This window comes from Camelus dromedarius, chromosome 2, assembly GCF_036321535.1.
Source record: "Camelus dromedarius isolate mCamDro1 chromosome 2, mCamDro1.pat, whole genome shotgun sequence".
In the NCBI taxonomy this organism is placed as follows: Eukaryota; Metazoa; Chordata; class Mammalia; order Artiodactyla; family Camelidae; genus Camelus; species Camelus dromedarius.
Window position 1 is genome coordinate 3603004 of NC_087437.1, and position 19725 is coordinate 3622728.

The 19725-nt window shown below is 41.7% G+C and overlaps 1 protein-coding gene across 6 annotated transcripts in view; it reads right to left on the reverse strand.

Annotated features, from left to right (window-relative positions):
* The window catches only part of NEK11 (NIMA related kinase 11), a 219149-nt gene that overhangs the window by 121179 nt on the left and 78245 nt on the right, over window positions 1-19725 (reverse strand). For all 6 annotated transcript variants that reach the window (XM_031465352.2, XM_064490756.1, XM_010979689.3 and 3 more), the window contains exons 7-9: window positions 2997-3146; window positions 2828-2906; window positions 145-230 (exon numbers count right to left, since the gene is read on the reverse strand). In XM_031465352.2, coding sequence (XP_031321212.2) covers window positions 145-230; window positions 2828-2906; window positions 2997-3146 — 315 coding nt within the window. The remainder of the gene's footprint in view (window positions 1-144; window positions 231-2827; window positions 2907-2996; window positions 3147-19725) is intronic.

Consider the following 19725-nt stretch of genomic DNA (forward strand, 5'->3'; position numbering starts at 1 on the left):
CTGAAGCTCCTTAATTTCTTGGCAAGACTTAAGTGAATCCTAGGAGACTCCATGCAGTCAGCTTAATGCTAATAGACTTTTTAAGACAAACGCATTTAACACTTACACTCAATGGGTTTTTAAAAAAACAGAGCAATTACTTACACGGCATTAATTATATAAGCAGCCTCCTTCTGACAATTCAAATTCTTGTCTTCCAGCGTGATTTCCGAATAGCGACACATCAGATGCTGAAAAAAAGAAAACCCCCGATGCACCTTAAAGACTCCTCTTCAAGGATGAGAAGGCATAAAACCCCAGGGTGCCCTTCTGATCTGTAGAACGACTACCCATATCTGGGGGCTTGGAAACAAACCCACTGGTAGCCATTTGTCCTTCTATAAAGGGTTAAAAAAATAACACAGTAACTTATGCAAACAGAATCTGTGGGGTCAGGCTCCTGCCCACCTGGCCACCTTCATCTTGACAGCCTGCTCTCTTGTTCCAGCCACAGGCAGGCCTGCCCTCGGCTCCCCATCCAGGCCTGCAGTGGACAAGCCTCCACGCCCAGGGCCGGGACCAGGCTGAGACAAGGGAGGCACTCACCTCAGGTGCAAAATTTAAGGGGCACAAGAAACTCAGTAACCTGGATAAATAATATTTTAATGCAATATTAAAACAGATCAATACTAATGATAAAAGCTGTGGAGAATACGACATCAAAAGTTTAAATATTGCCAGGATCCAGTCCTGAACTTGCTTTGTTCCCATCTGAGCTTGGGTCTGCTCGCCCCCGCGCAGCAAAGCCAGTCTACTGACCGCAGGCCGTAGTGAAGGAAAGCCCAGCGTGTTCCTCAGATGCCAAGCAAGGAGAATGGGCGCCTAATGTTCAAAAGACTCCAACTCCCCATGGCTCTCCAGGGAGGGTTTTTAAAGGTAACATTTGGGGTGAAGTTTGTAGTTCGTGCACTTTCTTCTGATTGGTTGGTGGTGAGGTAACAGGGTGATGTTTTGGGAATCTTAAACCTCAACCTGCTGCTTCACCAGTCTGGGGTCCATGTGCTTGTGGTCAGGACGTAGTCCCCAGTATCCACTTGGTGAGGTCTTAGTTTCTGCAGAACAGCTCTAAGATCTGTGTCAGATCGTTCTGAGTCTCCATGGAGGAAGAACTGGGACTCCATTTTATCCCTGAACTGTTGTTAAAGCTATCATTATTTTTCTTGCTTGAATGCTTTTGTTCCTGCTTTCCCTCCCTTCCCTAGTTAATAACTGCTTAAGTCCGCTCTTTGAAGACTGAAGCCCTTTTCCCTAGAAACGGGAAGTGGGGGACACACGAGGCTTTCATGCCCGGAAGGCCCCACAGGGTCCTGCCCAGTTTCAGCTTCACCTTAATCCTAGCCCTCTTGGATCCTGTCCTTGAGCTTATGATATTTTGTTACCTTGAATTTTTACATTACTTTGGATTTTTAAACACCACATTACAATATTACTCATCTTGATTACTGAGTTTTTGGTGTCCTCTTTAATTTTGTCCCAGGACAAATGCCTCACCTGCCTCACCCTAGTCCCAGGGGATCTATTGGATGCCTTTCGACTCTTTTTTTGTTTGTTTACTCACAGACCCTCCAGTGTGGTTTTGATCTCAACCAACTTTTGCCTGTTTTCCGAAGGCCTGCCCTTGGGCAAGTGGAGCCCGCTTTGCACTGAGAACTTGCTGCACCTCCCTTCTCCTGTGCTGTTCCTCCTCGTCCTCACCACCCACCCCAGCACATGCTGGCATTGGAGCGCCCCCCACCCAGGTCCCTCTGGGAACATCCCCCTCCCTAAGTCAGGGATGTGCCCTGTGACTCCAACCCCCTTCCTCAGGCTCCCTGCAGGGCTGGCTGCTTCCCACACCTTGATGGTGTCACAATGTCACCAGCTCCTCCTCCGAGCACCCAAGCCCTTCCCTTCCCTTATTTTACAGCATCCTGTTTGCTTTCTTAGCACTTCCTAGCACTTCTAACATTTACAATTATTTTCTTTATTTGCTGACTCCTTCTTAGTTATTGGGTCCTCTTACTAACAGTCAAGCTTCAAAAGAGCAGGAGACACATCTGTTCCTTCCAACCTGTCACCTCCAGTGTCAGTACAGTGCCTGGCGCTCAACTGACGAACACCCCTCAAGTCAGCATCCTTGTTTCCCGTGGATGGAGAACGGGACGCTGATGAAGAAGACATGTGCCCATTTGTGAAGGTGAATGGCTGCTCTGTGAGCCCACTTAAAACTATTCCTACAATTAAAGGGAATCTGCCTGGGGGATTTGTATTGTAAAAGCCTATGAAGTTTGAAAAAAAAAAAAGAAAAACCTCCCCAGAGGGTACCATTTGCTTTTTCCTTATCACCGGAGGCAGATTCTCTACATCGAAATTTCTAACCTACAGGAAAACAAAATAAACTCACCGAGTCAATAAAAAGTATCCCTAAGATCTCTTCTGGGGGGGGGGGGTAAACCAAGGCCCCACGTGACCGAGCCTGCAGCATAGCAGCACCCTTGCACCAGCAGGCACGCGCTCACAGAATGTGGAGGGAAGACTTGTCAACCAGGCGCTCTAAGGGTGGACGTTGAGTTTAGGCAGAAAGTCACAATCCTAACTTCTTGCACCTGGGACCCCAGGGAACTGGAGGTTACACCCCTTCTTTTGCAAAAAGGTTGCCTACTGATAATTACTCCCAGATTTTCAGGAAAATCTTATTGCTTCTTCCTGACTGATTCTTAAGGCACCTTATTCCCACAGCATATCTTCAAGTCCTAGAATGTACATAAATGCTAATGCGTGCTTCCTGGACTCCCGCTCATTTAAATACCTGTAGTTGTGCATCGATGTAAGGAAGTTTTAAAATTTCTATAGCGGATGGTCTCAACGAAGGACTCTTATTCAACATGCTGTAATGTTTAAAAAGAAAATGATTGTCCAAATGCGCTAAAATACAAGTGCAACTGATCCCTCCTGCGGCAATGCGAGCCTCTCCATACCTTTCCATGATGGCGTTCAGCTCTCTGGGGTACGTTGCGGGGAGGGACGGTGTGCTGCCTTCCACGATCTTTAAAACCACGGACAAGAAATTGGAGCCTGCGAATGCGTGGTTCAGGCAGCACATCTCATACAAAATGCACGCTAGAGACCTGAAGACACAGGCAAAGAATTTAAATGAGGAATAAACGTCCTACTTTAAACTTGATTGTCACGCAAATTCTCAGGTGTGTCAGGGCACTGGGTGTGAGCACAAACAAACCCCTCAGCTGTTTGTTTAAAAGCTTCAGTTCCACACTTTGTTTTCCATTATGCAGGCTTACTAAAAAAAAAAAAAAAAAAAAAAAAGGAAAAAGTGAAAGGAGAAAGCACAAAATGTGAGTCTGAATGAGTACTTTTCATCGAAGAGAGAGAGGAGTATGTCTACATGTAGCAGGGACTCAATAAACATGTGATCAGTGTGGTGAGGAACTGGCGCATTGACCTCTGTGAAGGGAAGATAAAGTGCAGGCGAATACTGTCTTCCTCAGGCAGTTCAGTCGATGTCGTGTACATGAAATACAATTTAAATGTTTTAGCCCAACTTTCCCTCTAGTGTGTGTCCAAGTGTTTTGCAAGGAAACCGGCATTCTTTATTAGTTTTCTAAACAGACCCCAGTTGCCAGCTGGCTGGAAGAGCACTGCCTGCAGCTCACATTAAAGTGTGTGATTCTCCCTCTGGGAGCATGAAGCAGGGTATTAAACCCCTAGATGAGTCCAACACTAATTTGGATTAACCATGCAAATCAGCAATCTCTAAATCAGCAGAAAAAAAATTTAAATAATCTACATCATTAAGAAAACTAAGGGGAAATTCCTGCCTGAACTTAGTGTTAAGAAAGAACTGTAGTTCTTCTTGATAATGGATTATTTTTATCTTAATGGTATTTTGAATTCTGTAACTGTCCAGATCTCCCTCTTCTTATTAGTTGCTTGAAAGATTAGAAATAAATTTGCAGTTGACCTTGTGTAAGCTGTATTTTATGTAAAACACTGTTCTGCTTTCTCATAAAAGGCAAGGCATATATAAATATATACATACATGAATACTATAATTTTAACCATTTTGTGGGTGTTCAAGAAAATGTGCATTTGCAAGAAAATTCTGGATAGACATACTGAAAATGTTTCTGTTCCAGTAAACAATAATCATACTAAAATTTTCAAACTGATTGACACTTTACATATTACAAAGCAGTTCCATATATATCTCAACAGAGCCTCATAACTTCCTAGTGAAATAGAGCCAATATTGTATTTTCCCCATTTTATACATAAGGAAACCAGCTCAGAGAAATTAAATGACTTGGCCAAGGTCACACAAGTGACCTTGACTGACTCCTGAATTAAGTCTTTTTCCTTCCAAACCCTAAACTATTTCCAGATGGAATACTAGAAAGAGAGGGATGTTAGGAGAAATCACATGATATTGACTATAATTCCAAGATCCATGTAAACCTTATAAATTATGAAAATTATTTGAAGCTCAATAAATTTGCATCCATCTGCAAGACTACTAACTGGTATTTGGAGTAGTAGCATACGTCTTGATTTCTATATCCATAAAAATAATTTCATTCAAATAAAGGTGAAAGAAAGACATTTTTAGATCCACAAAAACTGAGAAAATTCATTGCCAGCAGGAAAGCACTAAAATTCTGAAGGGGAGTTCCTCCAACAGAAGAAAGAGAATCCCAGGCAGGAACAAGGGATGAAAGGAGTGTAGAGCCCTGGAGGAGGTGGTGTGTGGGTATGTGTAAGTCAATACTAACTCCATAAAACAATACCAACTCTCTTGTGGGACTTAAATATGTAGGATAACACTTCATGACAAAAATAATGCAAAAGACATAAGATGGTAAAGTATCACAAGGTCCTAATATTACTGAGAAAGTGAAGTAATCATTTTTACTAGACTGTAATACGTCAGGATGCACGTTAGAATTGCTAGAGTTGCCACTGAAAGAATAGTGAAATAATGTGTAACTGACACGTGCATACTACAAGTTACTGGAGGGAAAAACTCAAATAATAAAAATTCAAATTAGAAGAAAGCAAGAAAGCGGGAGGGTATAGCTCAGTGGTAGAGCATATGCTTAGCATGCATGAGGTCCAAGGTTCAATTCCCAGTACCTCCATTAAAAGAAATAAAAGAAGCAAGCAAGAAGGACAGAAAAAGGAACATTAAACAAGTGAGATGTATAGAAAGCAAACAACAAGACAGCAAAGAAAATTATAAATATGGAGTAATTACATTTAACATAAATAGACAGTACTCCAATAAAAAGATTACCAGACTGGGTAAAAAATTATAACTCTTCATGAAACAAATCTTAAATATAAGAACACAGAGCAGTTGACAGAAAGAGATATACCATGCAAATACTTATCAGAATATTGCTGGTGTAGCTATACTAACACCAGACAAAGCAGACTTTAGGGCAAGAACCACTACTAGGGTTAAGATGGTAGACTGGTAAAGAAAGCAAACCTCTAAGAACATACAAGAGTTCTAAAACCACATACACCCAGCAACACTGTGTGTGTAAGTGTGAGCACATGCGTGTGTACGTGAAGCAAAAATCAACAGAATATTTACAATAGCCAAAACATGGAAACAGCCTAAATGTCCATCAACAGGTGATTGGATAAAGAAGATGTGGTATATTTATACAATGGAATACTACTCAGCCATAAAAACAGACAACATAATGCCATTTGCAGCAACATGGATGCTCCTGGAGAATGTCATTCTAAGTGAAGTAAGCCAGAAAGAGAAAGAAAAATACCATATGAGATCGCTCATATGTGGAATCTAAAAAACAAAACCAAAAAGAAACAAACAAACAAAAACAAAGCATAAATACAGGACAGAAATAGACTCACAGACAGAGAATACAGACTTGTGGTTACCAGGGGGGTGGAGGGTGGGAAGGGATAGACTGGGATTTCAAAATTGTAGAATAGATAAACAAGATTACACTGTATAGCACAGGGAAATATACACAAAATGTTATGATAACTCACAGAGAAAAAAATGTGACAATGAGTGTGTATATGTCCACAAATGACTGAAAAATTGAGCTGAACACTGGAATTTGACACATTGTAAAATGATTATAAATCAATAAAAAATGTTAAAAAAAATCAACAGAAAGAAAAAGAAAAATAGACAAATTCACAATCAGTGTGAAAGACTTTAACACATTTCCAATAACTGATAGAACAAGCAAACAGAAAAAAGTCAGTAAGGATAGAGAAAATCTAAACACAATTACCAAAATCGGCAAATTAACATAAATGCACTGAACAATGACAGAATTCAGGTTCTTTTCAAGGGCACATGAAACATTTACCAAAATTGGCCTTACAGACAATTGAAATCTTCAGGGAGTATTTCCTGACAACAGTGAAATTAAGCTAGACATTAACAACATTAAGCTACAAGATCTCCAACTGCTTGAAAATTAAGGAATACACATCTTAATAGTCCCTGGGTCAAACAAGAAATCACAACAGAAATTAGAAAATATTTTTAAATGAATGCTAATAAAGGCACAAAATATCAACACTAATTAAATGCAGCTAAAGTAAAAGCTTTTAACAAAATTGAAAGTATCAAATGCATATATTAACAAAGAAAAAGTCTTAACATCTATGGTTCAAGTCAACTTGAGAAGCTAGAAAAAGAGCAGCAAGTCAAGAAAGAAAATTTAAAGAAGGAAAAAAATTTTAAAACAGTGAAAATTAATGAGCTAGAAACAAACATACAATAAAAATAAAATCAATAAACACTAAAAATGTAATAGACCTCTAGCAAGGCTGATCAAGGAAAGTGGAAACATCACAGAGGTGAAGAAGGCCAGGGCGGGAAAGCAGGCATCACTGAGGCTGCACAGGTGTTAGAAGTGTCAGGGTGACGTCATAAACATAGTTTTCTCCAAGAAATCTGACAAACCAGATGAAACAATAGTCTTTAAAAATGTAACTTAGCAAACTCATATGAGAAGAGATAGAAAATCTACTAAACAGAGAAAAGTAACTGTTTAATATAGTAACTGAAAAAAAAATTTAACAAGGGAAACTTCCATAGCCAGATGGCTTTACTGTACTGGCAAATTCTTCCAAATATTTAAGGAATAAATAACACCAATCTTATTCAATGTCTCCTTTTATAAACATATAATGAGGAAAAGATAAGAAAGGAAAAATATAGAAAAAGGAAAATTATAGGTGAATTTTTTCATCAACACACAGTCAACAAATCCAAACACACACACAAGTGTGTGCATTTCAAATAGGATACTATGATACAGTAAAAAGATAATATATCATGACCAAATAGATTTTATTTCAGGAATACAGAGTTGACTTAACATTTAAAAATCAATCAATGGAATATATACCTTTTTATAGAAGAAAAGAGAAAATTAAAATTACATCATTATCTTGATGCAGAAAAAACATTCGATGAAAGTCAAAACCCATTGTGGTGTGGAGAAAAAGGAACCCTTCCACACTGTTGGTGGGACTGTAAATTGGTGCAGCCTCTATGGAAAACAGTATGGAGATTCCTTAAAAAACTAAAAATAGAGTTACCATAGGATCCAGCAATCCCACTTCTGGGCATATATCCAGAGGAAACTCTAATTCAAAAAGACACATGCACCCCAAGTTCATAGCAGCACTTTTTTTTTTCAATAACCAAGACATGGAAGCAAACTAAATGTCCATCAAGATGACTGGATAAAGAAGATACAATATATGTACAATGGAATACTACTCAGCCATAAACAAGAATGAAATAATACCAGCAACGTGGATTTGCAGCAACATGGCTGGACCTAGAGATTATCATATTAAATGAAGTAAGTCAGACAAAGACAAATATCATATATCACTTATATGTGGAATCTAAAAATAAAAGATACAAATGAACTTATTTACAAACCAGAAACAGACTCACAGACACTCAAAACAAACTATGGTTAACAAAGGGATAAGGAGTCGAGGGGAGGCATAAATTAGGAGTTTGGGATTAACAGATACACACTACTATATGTAAAATAGATAAACAACAGGTCCTACTGTATAGCACAGGGGACTATATTCAATATCTTGTAATAATCTATAAAGGAAAAGAATATGAAAAAGAACATATATATGTATAATTGAATCACTTTGCTGTACACCTGAAACTAACACGACATTGTAAATCAACTGTACTTCAATTAAAAAAAAAATCTGTGATTTAAAAAAGAGGAAAACTGAGCACACTGGGAATGGAAGAGAACTTCCTTAATCTGATTTTAAAGTTATAAAATATATAGTAACTATTATACTTACTAGTAAAATACTGAAAGTTTATGCTTTACTTTTGAGATCAAGAAAAAAGATAAGAAATCCTACTGTCATCATTGCTATTCAACACTGAAGTGAGGGTGCCACCCAAACAATAGGCCAGAAACAGTAAAACATAGCCATGAAGATTAAAAAAGACAGAGCGTCATTAAGTATTTGAACATGATTGAGCACATTTATAAAGGTCAAAAGACACTACTAACTATTAGAATTAACAATTAAATTTATCAAAGTTGTTGGATACAAAGGTAATTTCTATAAGCCTGTACAGACACACTTAAAAATGAAATTAAAAGTGTCAATTATGTTAACATCACAAAATGTTAAATACCTAGGAATAAATCTAATGTAAGATGTGCAGGATCCTGCCCTGTAAACCTGAATACATTGCTGAGAGGAATTAGAGAAGACCTAAAAAACCAGGGAGGGGTAGAGCCACACTCCTGGACTGGAAGATTCAATAATATGAAGATGTCCATTTTCCCCAGAGTGACCTGGAGGTCTAATGCAATATAGATCCGAATCCTAGCAGACTGTTTTGTGGGAACTGAGAAGCTGATTCTAACATTTAAATGGAAATGCAAAGGGCAGCCAAGGAAACTGAAGAAGATGGAATCTGGAAGTCTTGTATTACCAAATAGCAAGATTTATTATGAGGTTGTATTTCTTATGAAAGTGTGATATTGGCAAAGAAGAAAAAAAGCAGACAAGTGGAACAAAACACAGGGCTCAAAAACAGGTCTGCACATATTCAATCGCTTGGCTGATGCAAGATGAACTGCACTGTGGTCGAGGAAAAGAAGACCCTCTTAATAAAGTATGCTAGTCCAGTGGAGCATCCATATGGAAAATCAGGTATATGGGCCCGTCTCACAGCACACACATGCACAAAAATCAATTACAGATACAATGATAAAGCTTTTAAGAGAAAGCAGGTGAAAATATCTTCCTGCTCTTGGAGTAAGTGAAGATTTCTTATACAAAAGGCAACAAGTACTAACAATAAAGTTAAGGACTGACAAAATGGACTGCAATAAAATCATAAACTTCTATTCATGAAAAGACACCATTTGGAAGGTAAAAATGAAGATACAGAATGAGAAAAGATACTTGCAATTCAAGGATCTATCAAAGACTGGTATCCGAAAAGGTGTTAAAAATTAATTAAAACTCCTACAAATCAATAAGAAAAAGGAGAATCCAGTAATAAAACAGGCAAAAGACTTGAGAAGCACTAACTGGCCCCAGATCATGAGAAGGTGTTTAATATTATCAGCCATCAGAGAAATGCAAATTAAAACCACAGCGCAGTAACACGACACGCTCATCAGAATGGCTGAAATGAAAAAGGCAGTTATCAAGTCAGCACTTGTTATACTATTTTTTAAAAAAGTTTTCTTAAAAGAAGAGAGAGGAGGGCTATACACTACTATAATCATCAGACTGAACCAAACACTTTCACACGTGTGGGTATGTGTAAGATACCCGTGTGCTATGCACTGCCTCTCCATAGAGGACAGCCTGACTCAAACCTCCAGAAGTTTTCTCGCACTGACACAGCAGTGGGGCCACAAGGGCCTTCGGAGATTCGCTCACTCCAAACTCCCACTGGTATAGATGAGAAAACCTAAGCTGGGAGAGAGGAAGAATCTGCCCAGATAGGCACGTGCTAGATGAGCCTGTTTGCTACTGGTATCGGTTCTTATTCAATCATTCTTAGAAATGTTGTCTAAACAATTTACACTGACGACACCCTGCTGTGTAACCTAATGTACATGGAATAATTTGAACACTGAACAAAGCAAATCAAACTCACAGGTCTGAGAGGAAGAGGATGTCATTCAGGCCCTGTGGGCTCAGAGTCTCCAGGACTCCGGTGAGAAGCAGAGCACAGCCAGACAACCTCTAGTGGCTCCCACAGGTCTGAAGGGCTGGACGAGAGCAGCAATCCCTGAGCCAGGAACCTCTGAGCATCCTGGGAGCTGACTGTTCTACTGTCTTCACTTAACACAAGTGGCAGCAATCACAATGGCAATAATGATGAAAATGACAGCTGACACTTTAATGATGGTGTTCACTACAAGCCAGGCCCTGTTCTATGTTCCTCACATATCGAAGCTTATTTAATCATCCTCACAACAGTCCCACTGAAGCAGAAACTATTATTATCATTCCCATTTTTCAGATGAGGAAACCCTAAAATTAGGTAAATTGTTCGAGGCCCCGTATTCAGTGGGTGGTGGAGCCAGAGATGCAACACAGGCTGTCTGGCTCGAGAGACACAAACTCTGTGCGAGCCCACCTCTCTGTGCTGCACTCACAGAGCACTTCCGACTGTAAGGACTCTCTTGAGTTGGCAATCCTGTCTAGCCCTGACAGAAGCCTTTCAGGCAGGGGCTGACTTTCCAAGATTACATCAGGTCCTATCTGGAACCATAACCCACCTTCACAAGTCCCTGGGGCTTGAGACAAGCCTCACAGGGCATTGGACCGTGGCAAATATAGGGCACACAGACAGTGAGGCCTTCCAGGGCAAAAGAAGAGGAAGGCAGGCAAGTCTGGCCTTTGCTTTTCTGTTGCTTGGCAGGGAAAGGGGGTTAGTGGTTTATTAAGCACAGTGAGTTGATCAAAAAGTCAAACCCTGGTTCTATGGAGACATAATTCCATCTTAGCCACATTTGATGAATGCATTAAGGTTATAAAAAGATCTGGCTAAACAGACTATGAACAATTAGATCTAGAGGATAACTCAGTAATCAACCTGGGTACAAAACGATTCTCTTTTATGGAAAGCCTCTCAGCTACACTGGAGGCATGCTGCTTTCCATTTACCCACCTTACTCTGATCTGCTGACATCTGCTTGGGCTTGAGCACGTGGGGAGACTTCATTTATCAACCAGTATCATGTGGAGAGGGACCTGCCCTGGTCCCCGCCCGCCTGCCTGGGATGGGAGCCGGTAACTGAAATAGGAGACATTCTGACTGTAGAAACGACCGCGACACTTGGGTGAAGGATGTTGTAATTATCCTGTACCAGTTTTACAATCTATCCGCTATGTATATTTGTTATCCTAGTAACTCTTTGTCTGAGTACCTATATGTCTATGTTTTTATTTTCTCCAGTGCCAACCAGGCATTATTATCTGGAGATAATTACATCATTGCAAATGCATCACTTCTATCCTTTTCAAAGACTTTTCCCTTATTTGAGAACGAGAATCTTAAATATGGCAATGCAAGAGCAAGGAAGGGTGTGCGACCAGGAGATGAGCTGAAAAACAAGAGGGACCTATTACTTCGCAGTCTGTGATCTGCGTTCCTTTGTTTTCCTGAAATATGGCCAATTGTGAAGAAATTAGCAAATAAATCCCTGAGGGGGTGAATGTGGCAGAAAACGGGAAAGGCTGGGATCAGGTGCCCGTGAAGTAAATTATGCCTGAATTCCATAAACCTGCCATCTGTCCAAGTCAACCAGAACTGCCCAGAGGATTTCTGAAGCACAGATTGATAATGAATTGCAAATGTAACTTAGACTTCCCCTTCTCACGAGGTAACTAAATTTACCCTTTGAAATCTGCCCTGACTTTGCAAAGGGAAGCCTACCCCACAGCGGTTCATGACTCTGGTTGGGGAAGTTTTACTGACCTTCTAGATAATATTTTTTATCTGATGTAATCAAGGACCACCCTAACACATGCATCTAGAAAAGAGTATACGCAATTTAAGCAGTGAATAAATAGAGTAATAGAAATTTAATACGAGAGTAGTAGGTTTTGCTTCAGTGTGTTACTAAACAAAAGTCTTTACACCTAGGTGCAGTTGAATATCAGCATATACTCAGTGTGGATATAATGAAAGACATTGGGCTGCTTGAAAAAACACTTAAGAAGCTATATTATACAGCACCTGTTTATTAAGGACTCATCATGTCTCAGAACCTCTATCAGCTTTAAGATGCATACAAATCACCCAAGGATTTTGTGAGAATGCTGATTCTGAGTATTTGGGGGAAAATGGTGGCCACAGTGGGACCACAGTTTCTGGATCTTCCTTGAATCCCCATATAAAACAGCAGCTAAATAGCAAACCAAAAACCAGGGCCAACATTTTCAACAAAGTCAGGTGACAAGATGTCTCCCTGAACCTCAAAGTCTGAGAGCATGAAGACAGACCACAACTGCCATGTGCCCTGCACAGTACTAAGAAGAAGCAGAGAGAATCAAGGCAGTGACTGAAGGACCCCCAGAACAGTCAACAGGTACTCACTGCAGAGCACAGGGACCAATCTGAGGCTAAAACCTCAGGGGTTCTACCCAATCCAAAGGCAGGGCGAATGCAAGAGAGCCCCAGGGTGAGGCCTGAAGGGGCTGGAGCACGATCGCTCAGGACTGTCCAGGGGAAATTTCTGCGATGTTGGAAATGGTCTCCATTTCTGTCCGTCATAACCACAAGCCATGGGTGGCTACTGAGCACTCAAAACACGGCTAGAGTGTCTGAGGATCTGAGTTTTTAAAAAGAGTAATGAAAAGTGAATGCATTCCTGCTACGATATCATCCCAGTATAGAATCGTGTTTTGGGGAAAATTCATATAATTTTAGAGACAAAGTTTGGATGGATTTCACATGCTGCTCAGACCAGCTCTTTCTAATTACCTTCTTCCACAACTGATCATCACAATGTGTGAAGGAGGATTGTCTCATCTCCCTCCACCATGGTGTTCCCAAGCCCTCCACACCCGAAGAATCCGGCCAACGGAAGAACTGAGGACACGATCAACACCAGGGGGAAGAGGGGAGGGCAGGGCGATCACAGGGGGCAGAGGAGAGAGACTTTTTGCATCTTTAGCTGTTCCTGGGGTCATGGTCACAGACTCCACGCCAACCATAACGTGTGGGATGTGAGTGTGGGCAGTGCTCAGAGCAGGTAGACAGGGGGCTAGAGGCAAGGAGGGCCCTTCCACTGCTGCCACTCCTCTTTCGGCCCCCACCCCACAAGGGCTGGACGTGGGAACAGCACGCACTGCCCCTGTGGCATAAGACTTCACCCTCTTGTGAATGACTGCTCCAACTGTGTCCATCATCTCTCACTGCCTCTGGAGGCTCTTGTAACATGGACAGAGTGCCAGAAGTAGCAGAATACGCCGACTCACCCGAAGGCCTGCTCCTCTGCCTCTGTCTCCACACCACTTCTCCCCACTGCCATCTGTCCTCCATCCCTGAGTCCGGTGTCACCGTAACACCAACTCTCCTGGCAGACTGCTCACCCCTCCCATCCTTCTCCAGGGGAGGGGAGTGCACTTCCTTCCTTGCTGACATGGGGACTGGCCACATGGCCTTCCTGGTCACTGGCACGGGACACCAGGTGGAAGCTCTGCCTGCGGTCTCCTGGTATGGCGCAGCCCTCGCTCCTTCCCTCAGCACTAGACAGGCTCATTCGGGTCAGGGCACAGCCTGAGTCCTGGACCTGGGAAACCTGGAGCAGGGCACTGTTATGTGCAGTCCTCTGTAACTTGAGGAGGAGCACACTTCATAAGGACCTGAGATCCTGGAGCTCTTTGTTATTGCAGCAAAGCTGACTAATATACCATCGCCTTGTTTAACAGCCTTCAGCAGCTCCGCTGCCCCAGAACATAAAGTTCAGGCTCCTTAGCACGACTCCACGGGCCATGCACCATGTGAACTCCACCTCTTCAGTCTCAGGAATTTATTGCCCCACCCTCTCCAACACACACACACTTTGTCCTCAGTGGTCAGAAGGCGCCGAGAATCACTAAGCTTCCGTGTCCTCGCAGTGCTCCAGGGTCTTTCTGGAGGCAGAGAAAGCCCAGGTCACTTGCAACTATTTTAAAATTCTCATTATATTTTCTAAAATACTTGAAAATTTTACATTTAATACACTAACACCTTTAACATATATGAACTCATTTGAAGATAACTTCAGATACACACATTTGAGGCCCACTGTGAGTGACAAGACTGAGTGACTCTTCTGGGCAGCCTTCTCCCCACCCTTCATAGCCCCTTCCCCAGTGGACACCCCCTCACCTCCAGTCATGGGCACTGGGTCCTTCTAAGGCATTTTGTCAGACTTTCCTCCATCCCTCCACATCCTGAGCAGGCATCATCTACTCTCTGAGACTATAGCGGATGCTCTGCCCCCTCACCCTGAGTGAATCTCACTCCCGTACATCAGGGCCTCCTTGTTTTCCTCTATAACAACATACGGCAAGTTGTGTGTCTGTCAGTCTTTTGAGGACAAAGATCAGAACTTAACACGTCTTGATGTTTCTTTCTTTCTGTGAACACCCACGGGCAACAGGGAGTAAGGCCAAGGGAGCCAGACATCCTGGAAACTGGCTTTCTGGGTGGGAAGGGAAGCCCTGATCTGTAGCGTTTACTGATTTCTGTGGGGCTGAGAAGAGATGTGGATGGTGGAGTCCTGTGAGCTGGTCTGAGCACACCACTGAGCTATGGGAAAGATGGAGCGATGGTGCTGGAGTCAGAAGGTGGTCCAAGGCTGGGACCAGAGGGAGAAAGGGGAGTCAAGGGGAGTGAAGAGCGAGTCTGAGGCACACGGAAAGGCTGCTGGTCCAGGGCTCTCGGCTGAGGCCCAGGTTTGTGGGCTCCATCCATCAAATGCACCTACACGCAGAGTACCGGACAGCTCTCCTGGCACAAGCCACTTCTCTTAAGCCATTCTTTGAACTTTTTAAAATAGAAAAAATGAACAGTGCCAGCTGGTCATAATGGACACCCAGACTAGAAGCTGTGTCTCAACTCCTGGCTTGCTGTCCTCCTGATAAAGCCCCATTCTAGTCACCACTGCTGCATAATAAATCACCTCAAAACTTAGTGCCTGGAGACAACAATAATCAGGAATTTTGCTCATGAATCTATGCTTTCAGAAACTGACAGGGAAGGCGTGAATCTGCTCCCCACGGCACCTGCTGGGCGAGCTCAGCGGAGACTGGAAGATCCGTTTCCAAGCTGGCTGACAGGTGTTGGCATCGTCTGGAAGCCCAGTCAGGGCTAAAGACCAGAGGTAAAGGCTCCTTCCACACTGGCCTCCCAATGTGCTTCTCAGGCTTCCTTACCACATAGTAGCTGGAGTCCAAGAGCGTGGATCTCAAGGCACTCAGACAGAAGCTGTGTCACCTTTTATGACCTAGACTCAGAAGTTACATGGTATCAATTTTGCCGTAATCACAGTCTTACCCAAATTAAAGGGGTTTACTCTCTAAATGAAAAAACAAGCAAACAACAAGCCCCAGAGAGGTGAGGAGAGTAAGTGTCCAGAGTTACTACAATATATCACTAAAATGTCCAGTTTTCACCAATTTAGTGACATGCAAAGAAACAGGAAAGAACAATTCATATACAGGAAAAGAAAACAGGCAACAGAAACTGTCCAAGAGAGCCCAGAAGTCAGATTCAACAGATACAGACATCTAAGCAGCCATTAAAAATAGATTCAATGAACTAAAGGAAACCATGTTTAAAGAAGTAAAGTATGATAAAATGTCACATCAATTGGAGAGTATCAGTAAACAGATAGAAATTATATATATTAAAAAAAACAAACAAACACCAAATAGAAATTCTGGAGCCGAAAAGAACAGTAACTAAAACAAAAAATTCCCCAGAGGGGCTCAACAGTAGATTTTAACCACCAGAGGAAAGAATCAGTGAACTTGAAGACAGACTGTCAGAGATTATGCAATCTGAAGAACAGAGAGAAAAATGAAAACAAATGATTATTGCCTCAGAGCATGTGGGAAACCAGATAGCACACCAATATACACATAATGGGAGGCCAGAAAGATGAGATAGAGAGAAGGAGGATAAAAAAACACTCAAAAAAAGAAGGGCTGAAAACTTTCCAAATCTGATCAAGTTTGATGAAAGATGTTAATTTACATGTCCAAAAATCCCAACTAAATCCAAGTAGGATAAATGCAAATCCACACCTAGATGCATCATGGTAAAAATGCTGAGAGACAAAGACAAAGAGAAAGTCTTGAGAGAAAACATTAAGGTCTTGGTTGAACAAATGACTGTGTCCAGGTACAGAATATTGTGCAAACATTTAGATGAGATGTAGATATACTGTGTTGATACAGAGCAATGCTCTCTTTTGCTAAGTGAAAAAAAAAGCAGGTTGTAAACTTCTTTATAGTATTATTATCTTTGCCATAACAAATACACCTAGAAGGGTATATAAGGCACTTAGCACATTGGCTGTCTAGCACAGAGTGAGCGCCCCGCAGAGGTAGCTCCTCCTGGTTCTGCTGCTGCTGCTGCATCGCGCCATTTCTAAAATCTGCCACGCCAGACCGACGTTCTCCACAGGGTTTGTAGCAGTCACTTCATGCTCATCACTGAAAAAATGTATTAATACTCCAACTGACTGCAGGTTTTCCACCTTCAGCTGAAAGCTTTTCCACCCTCAGCTTCTGCTGAGTGAAAACAGTGACACCTGTGCTCACCCCCAGGAAGCTGAAGCTGCCCAACACTTGCTTCTGAATCCGCTCGGAACCGCCCAGACCCTGCGCAGGTGAGTGGAACGGGCTTCCTTGCCCCAGAGCTTCCTTCACGAGAGCAGCTGACGGGGCTGCTGGCTGCCAGCCACTTGCAGGCCCCCCATCAGCACAGGAACCACTGCCAGGCTGGCCTGTATTTCTTCCCTTCCTAAATCCTTCACCGGAAGACAGGCTTGCTTCCCTCCCCACCCTCTTCCCCTGTCCACCCTGGGAATGCTCCTCTGTGAGGTGCTGGTTCCTCCCTGTCTTCTCCCTGTGGCTAAGCCTCATCTTACATTTCCGTCCAAGCTCACTACAGCCTGACTCCAATGCTGGGTGTGAACTAGACTCCTCCAGTTCCCCTGTCCAGCCAACTGCCATATCAGGTCCCTGAGCAAAACCCAGAGAGCTTCTCAGTACACTCTGACACCCATACTGTTCCCACACCATTGCCTCCACTTAAGTCAGCCAAAGAATGTAGGGCCATCTGGTTGACCTCTCACAATAAGACAAATAAAGCCAACAGTGGAACAGTCTGTTTCCTTTCTGTTTAATTACAGCACCACTATTCCAATAGTATTGTCCTTTCTTTGTCCTACGAAAATAATAAATTCTAACTATTGAACTTCAATAAATCAATTTAAAAGCTGGCCTAGGAACTCAATTCATATATTTTTCCTGTGGGGGAAAAAAGTTTCAGTAATTCCTTATACAAATCAGCAGTGTTCAAAGTATTGTCCTCAGTGAACCTAATTATCTTATCTTTCCAAAAAGAACTAATTATAAACCTTTAGAATCTAACTCACTTTTAAGAAAGGGACTTCCTGTACTTGATTGCTATAAATAAATGAATCCCAAAAGGTTTAAGCAGATTGCAGGAGGATAAGGTTACATATGGGCAACCAGTAACAGATGAAAATAGAATTAGTATCATGCCAGTTCTTCTTCTTTGAGCATTATAAATAAATATGTACAGTTATTAATGCTAAAGCAAAACATCTGTCAATTATTCAGAAGTGTTTACAGTCCTACAAAAATATTCCACAGTAAACAGATGCAACACACTGAGATTCAGAGGAAAGGTTCTCAACTCCATTCAACCTAAATTCTCTAAGAGTGTCTCCCAAAGCTTACTCATCACACCTATATATCTGCCACTATAATTTATAGTTCTCTGTTATTTTTTCCACTTTAGGTTCAGCAATAGAAATTTCACTACCAGATAAGCCTGTTTTAATTCAGATACAACCAAGGTAATTACTAAATTCATTAAAAAAAAGTAGTTATTTGGGGTCAGGATGATGATAAATCCTTAGCTTGTACTCGCTTCATGAATAGTTTGTAACCTCTGCAAGGAGAACTAACCTAATGCTTGCAAAAATACACTAAAATTCTCCCACATTTTTATATCTTGGAGGTGTTAACTTTTTCAAGTTTTGCCTGCATCAGATATGATTTTTGTAAGCCTAAAATGTTATAGTGATACTGTCTGATATGCCTATGGTTCTTTATGCAATACTAGGAGCAGTTTTTTCAAAAAGAGGTAAGCCAGACACAGCTGAGGTGAAGGAGTCTATGCTTCCTCCCCACTCTGTGGGTTCTGCTGCCTCCGTGTTCTGGGAGACAGCCAACTGATTTGGTAAGCAGATGTAGCTACCTGTCAAAAGAAGCCAGCTTTCTTGCTATATGTAACTCCAAAGACTTAAATGATAAACTTCACAAATTAATTTACTCTTAATTCAAGTGACATGATGTAACATCTTCCTGAGATACCATATAACCTTAATCATGAAATTTTATGTTTAAATCTATTTTTAAATGTCCCTAATAATAACAAAAAGTGTGAAGAGAGATACAGGTATGTAACTCAAATTCAATCCAAAGCTCAAGACTGATTTTCCCTACCTGGAGAAAGTTACCCCAAAAAGAGCAAGAAGGTTTCCCCTGAGGGGCAGGAATCCTGTCACTTTGGATTTTACACTCTAAGGGCTGTTGCACAGTCACGGGCAAACAGTAGGTGGTCAATGAAGAAAATTTACAGCAACATTCATCTGGACACACCTTTGTGGCTTTTGTCTGGTTTTGTTTATGTTTTTGGAGGGAATCAGGACGGCTGTGATAGAGGACAGATGAGAGGCAAAGTGCACGAGACCACGAGGATGGAAACTAGTTAACAGTGAAAAAGCCTCTGGAGAACGAAGAGTGAACTGAAGGGACAGGATGGACAAGAGACGCCCCAGCCAGCCCCAGTCCTGACAGTGCTCTCTCCCAGGGAGGGACCAGCACAAGAACAGGAGTGATGACTTCTGTGAAATAGCAAGGCACCAGCCCTGTTCTGCTTATTTCCCCTAACCAGAGACAAGGTAGCTTTCCACTTGATCCTCTTTTGAAGAGCCAAGTGGGCACAATCTTTCGCACGCTCATCTTTGAAAGCTCAGAACTACTTAAGTTGATTTGCATACAAAAATTATTTACTTAATTAACAAGCTCTCAGCTAAATTGTCCTTTCAACCCTTAACAAGTTGAAAATTACATAAGATTCCTCTTCAAAGGAAAGGAAATTGTCCCCAAATAGGATCTAGTGCTAACAACAGACTACAATTTTCCACAAGGCTTTTGCACTGAGATTTAAACTGGTTCCATGATGATGAAGAAGAAATTCCTTTGGGACAGAGCTCAGAGAAGCTGAGAAATCTCAGATGCCTCTATCACTGAAAACCCAGAATTTTAAACATTTATCCTTAAGGCTAATATCTTTGGTAAAAATTCTTAAAAGCAACAAGAAGACAAAAAAATAAAGGAAAACTTCAG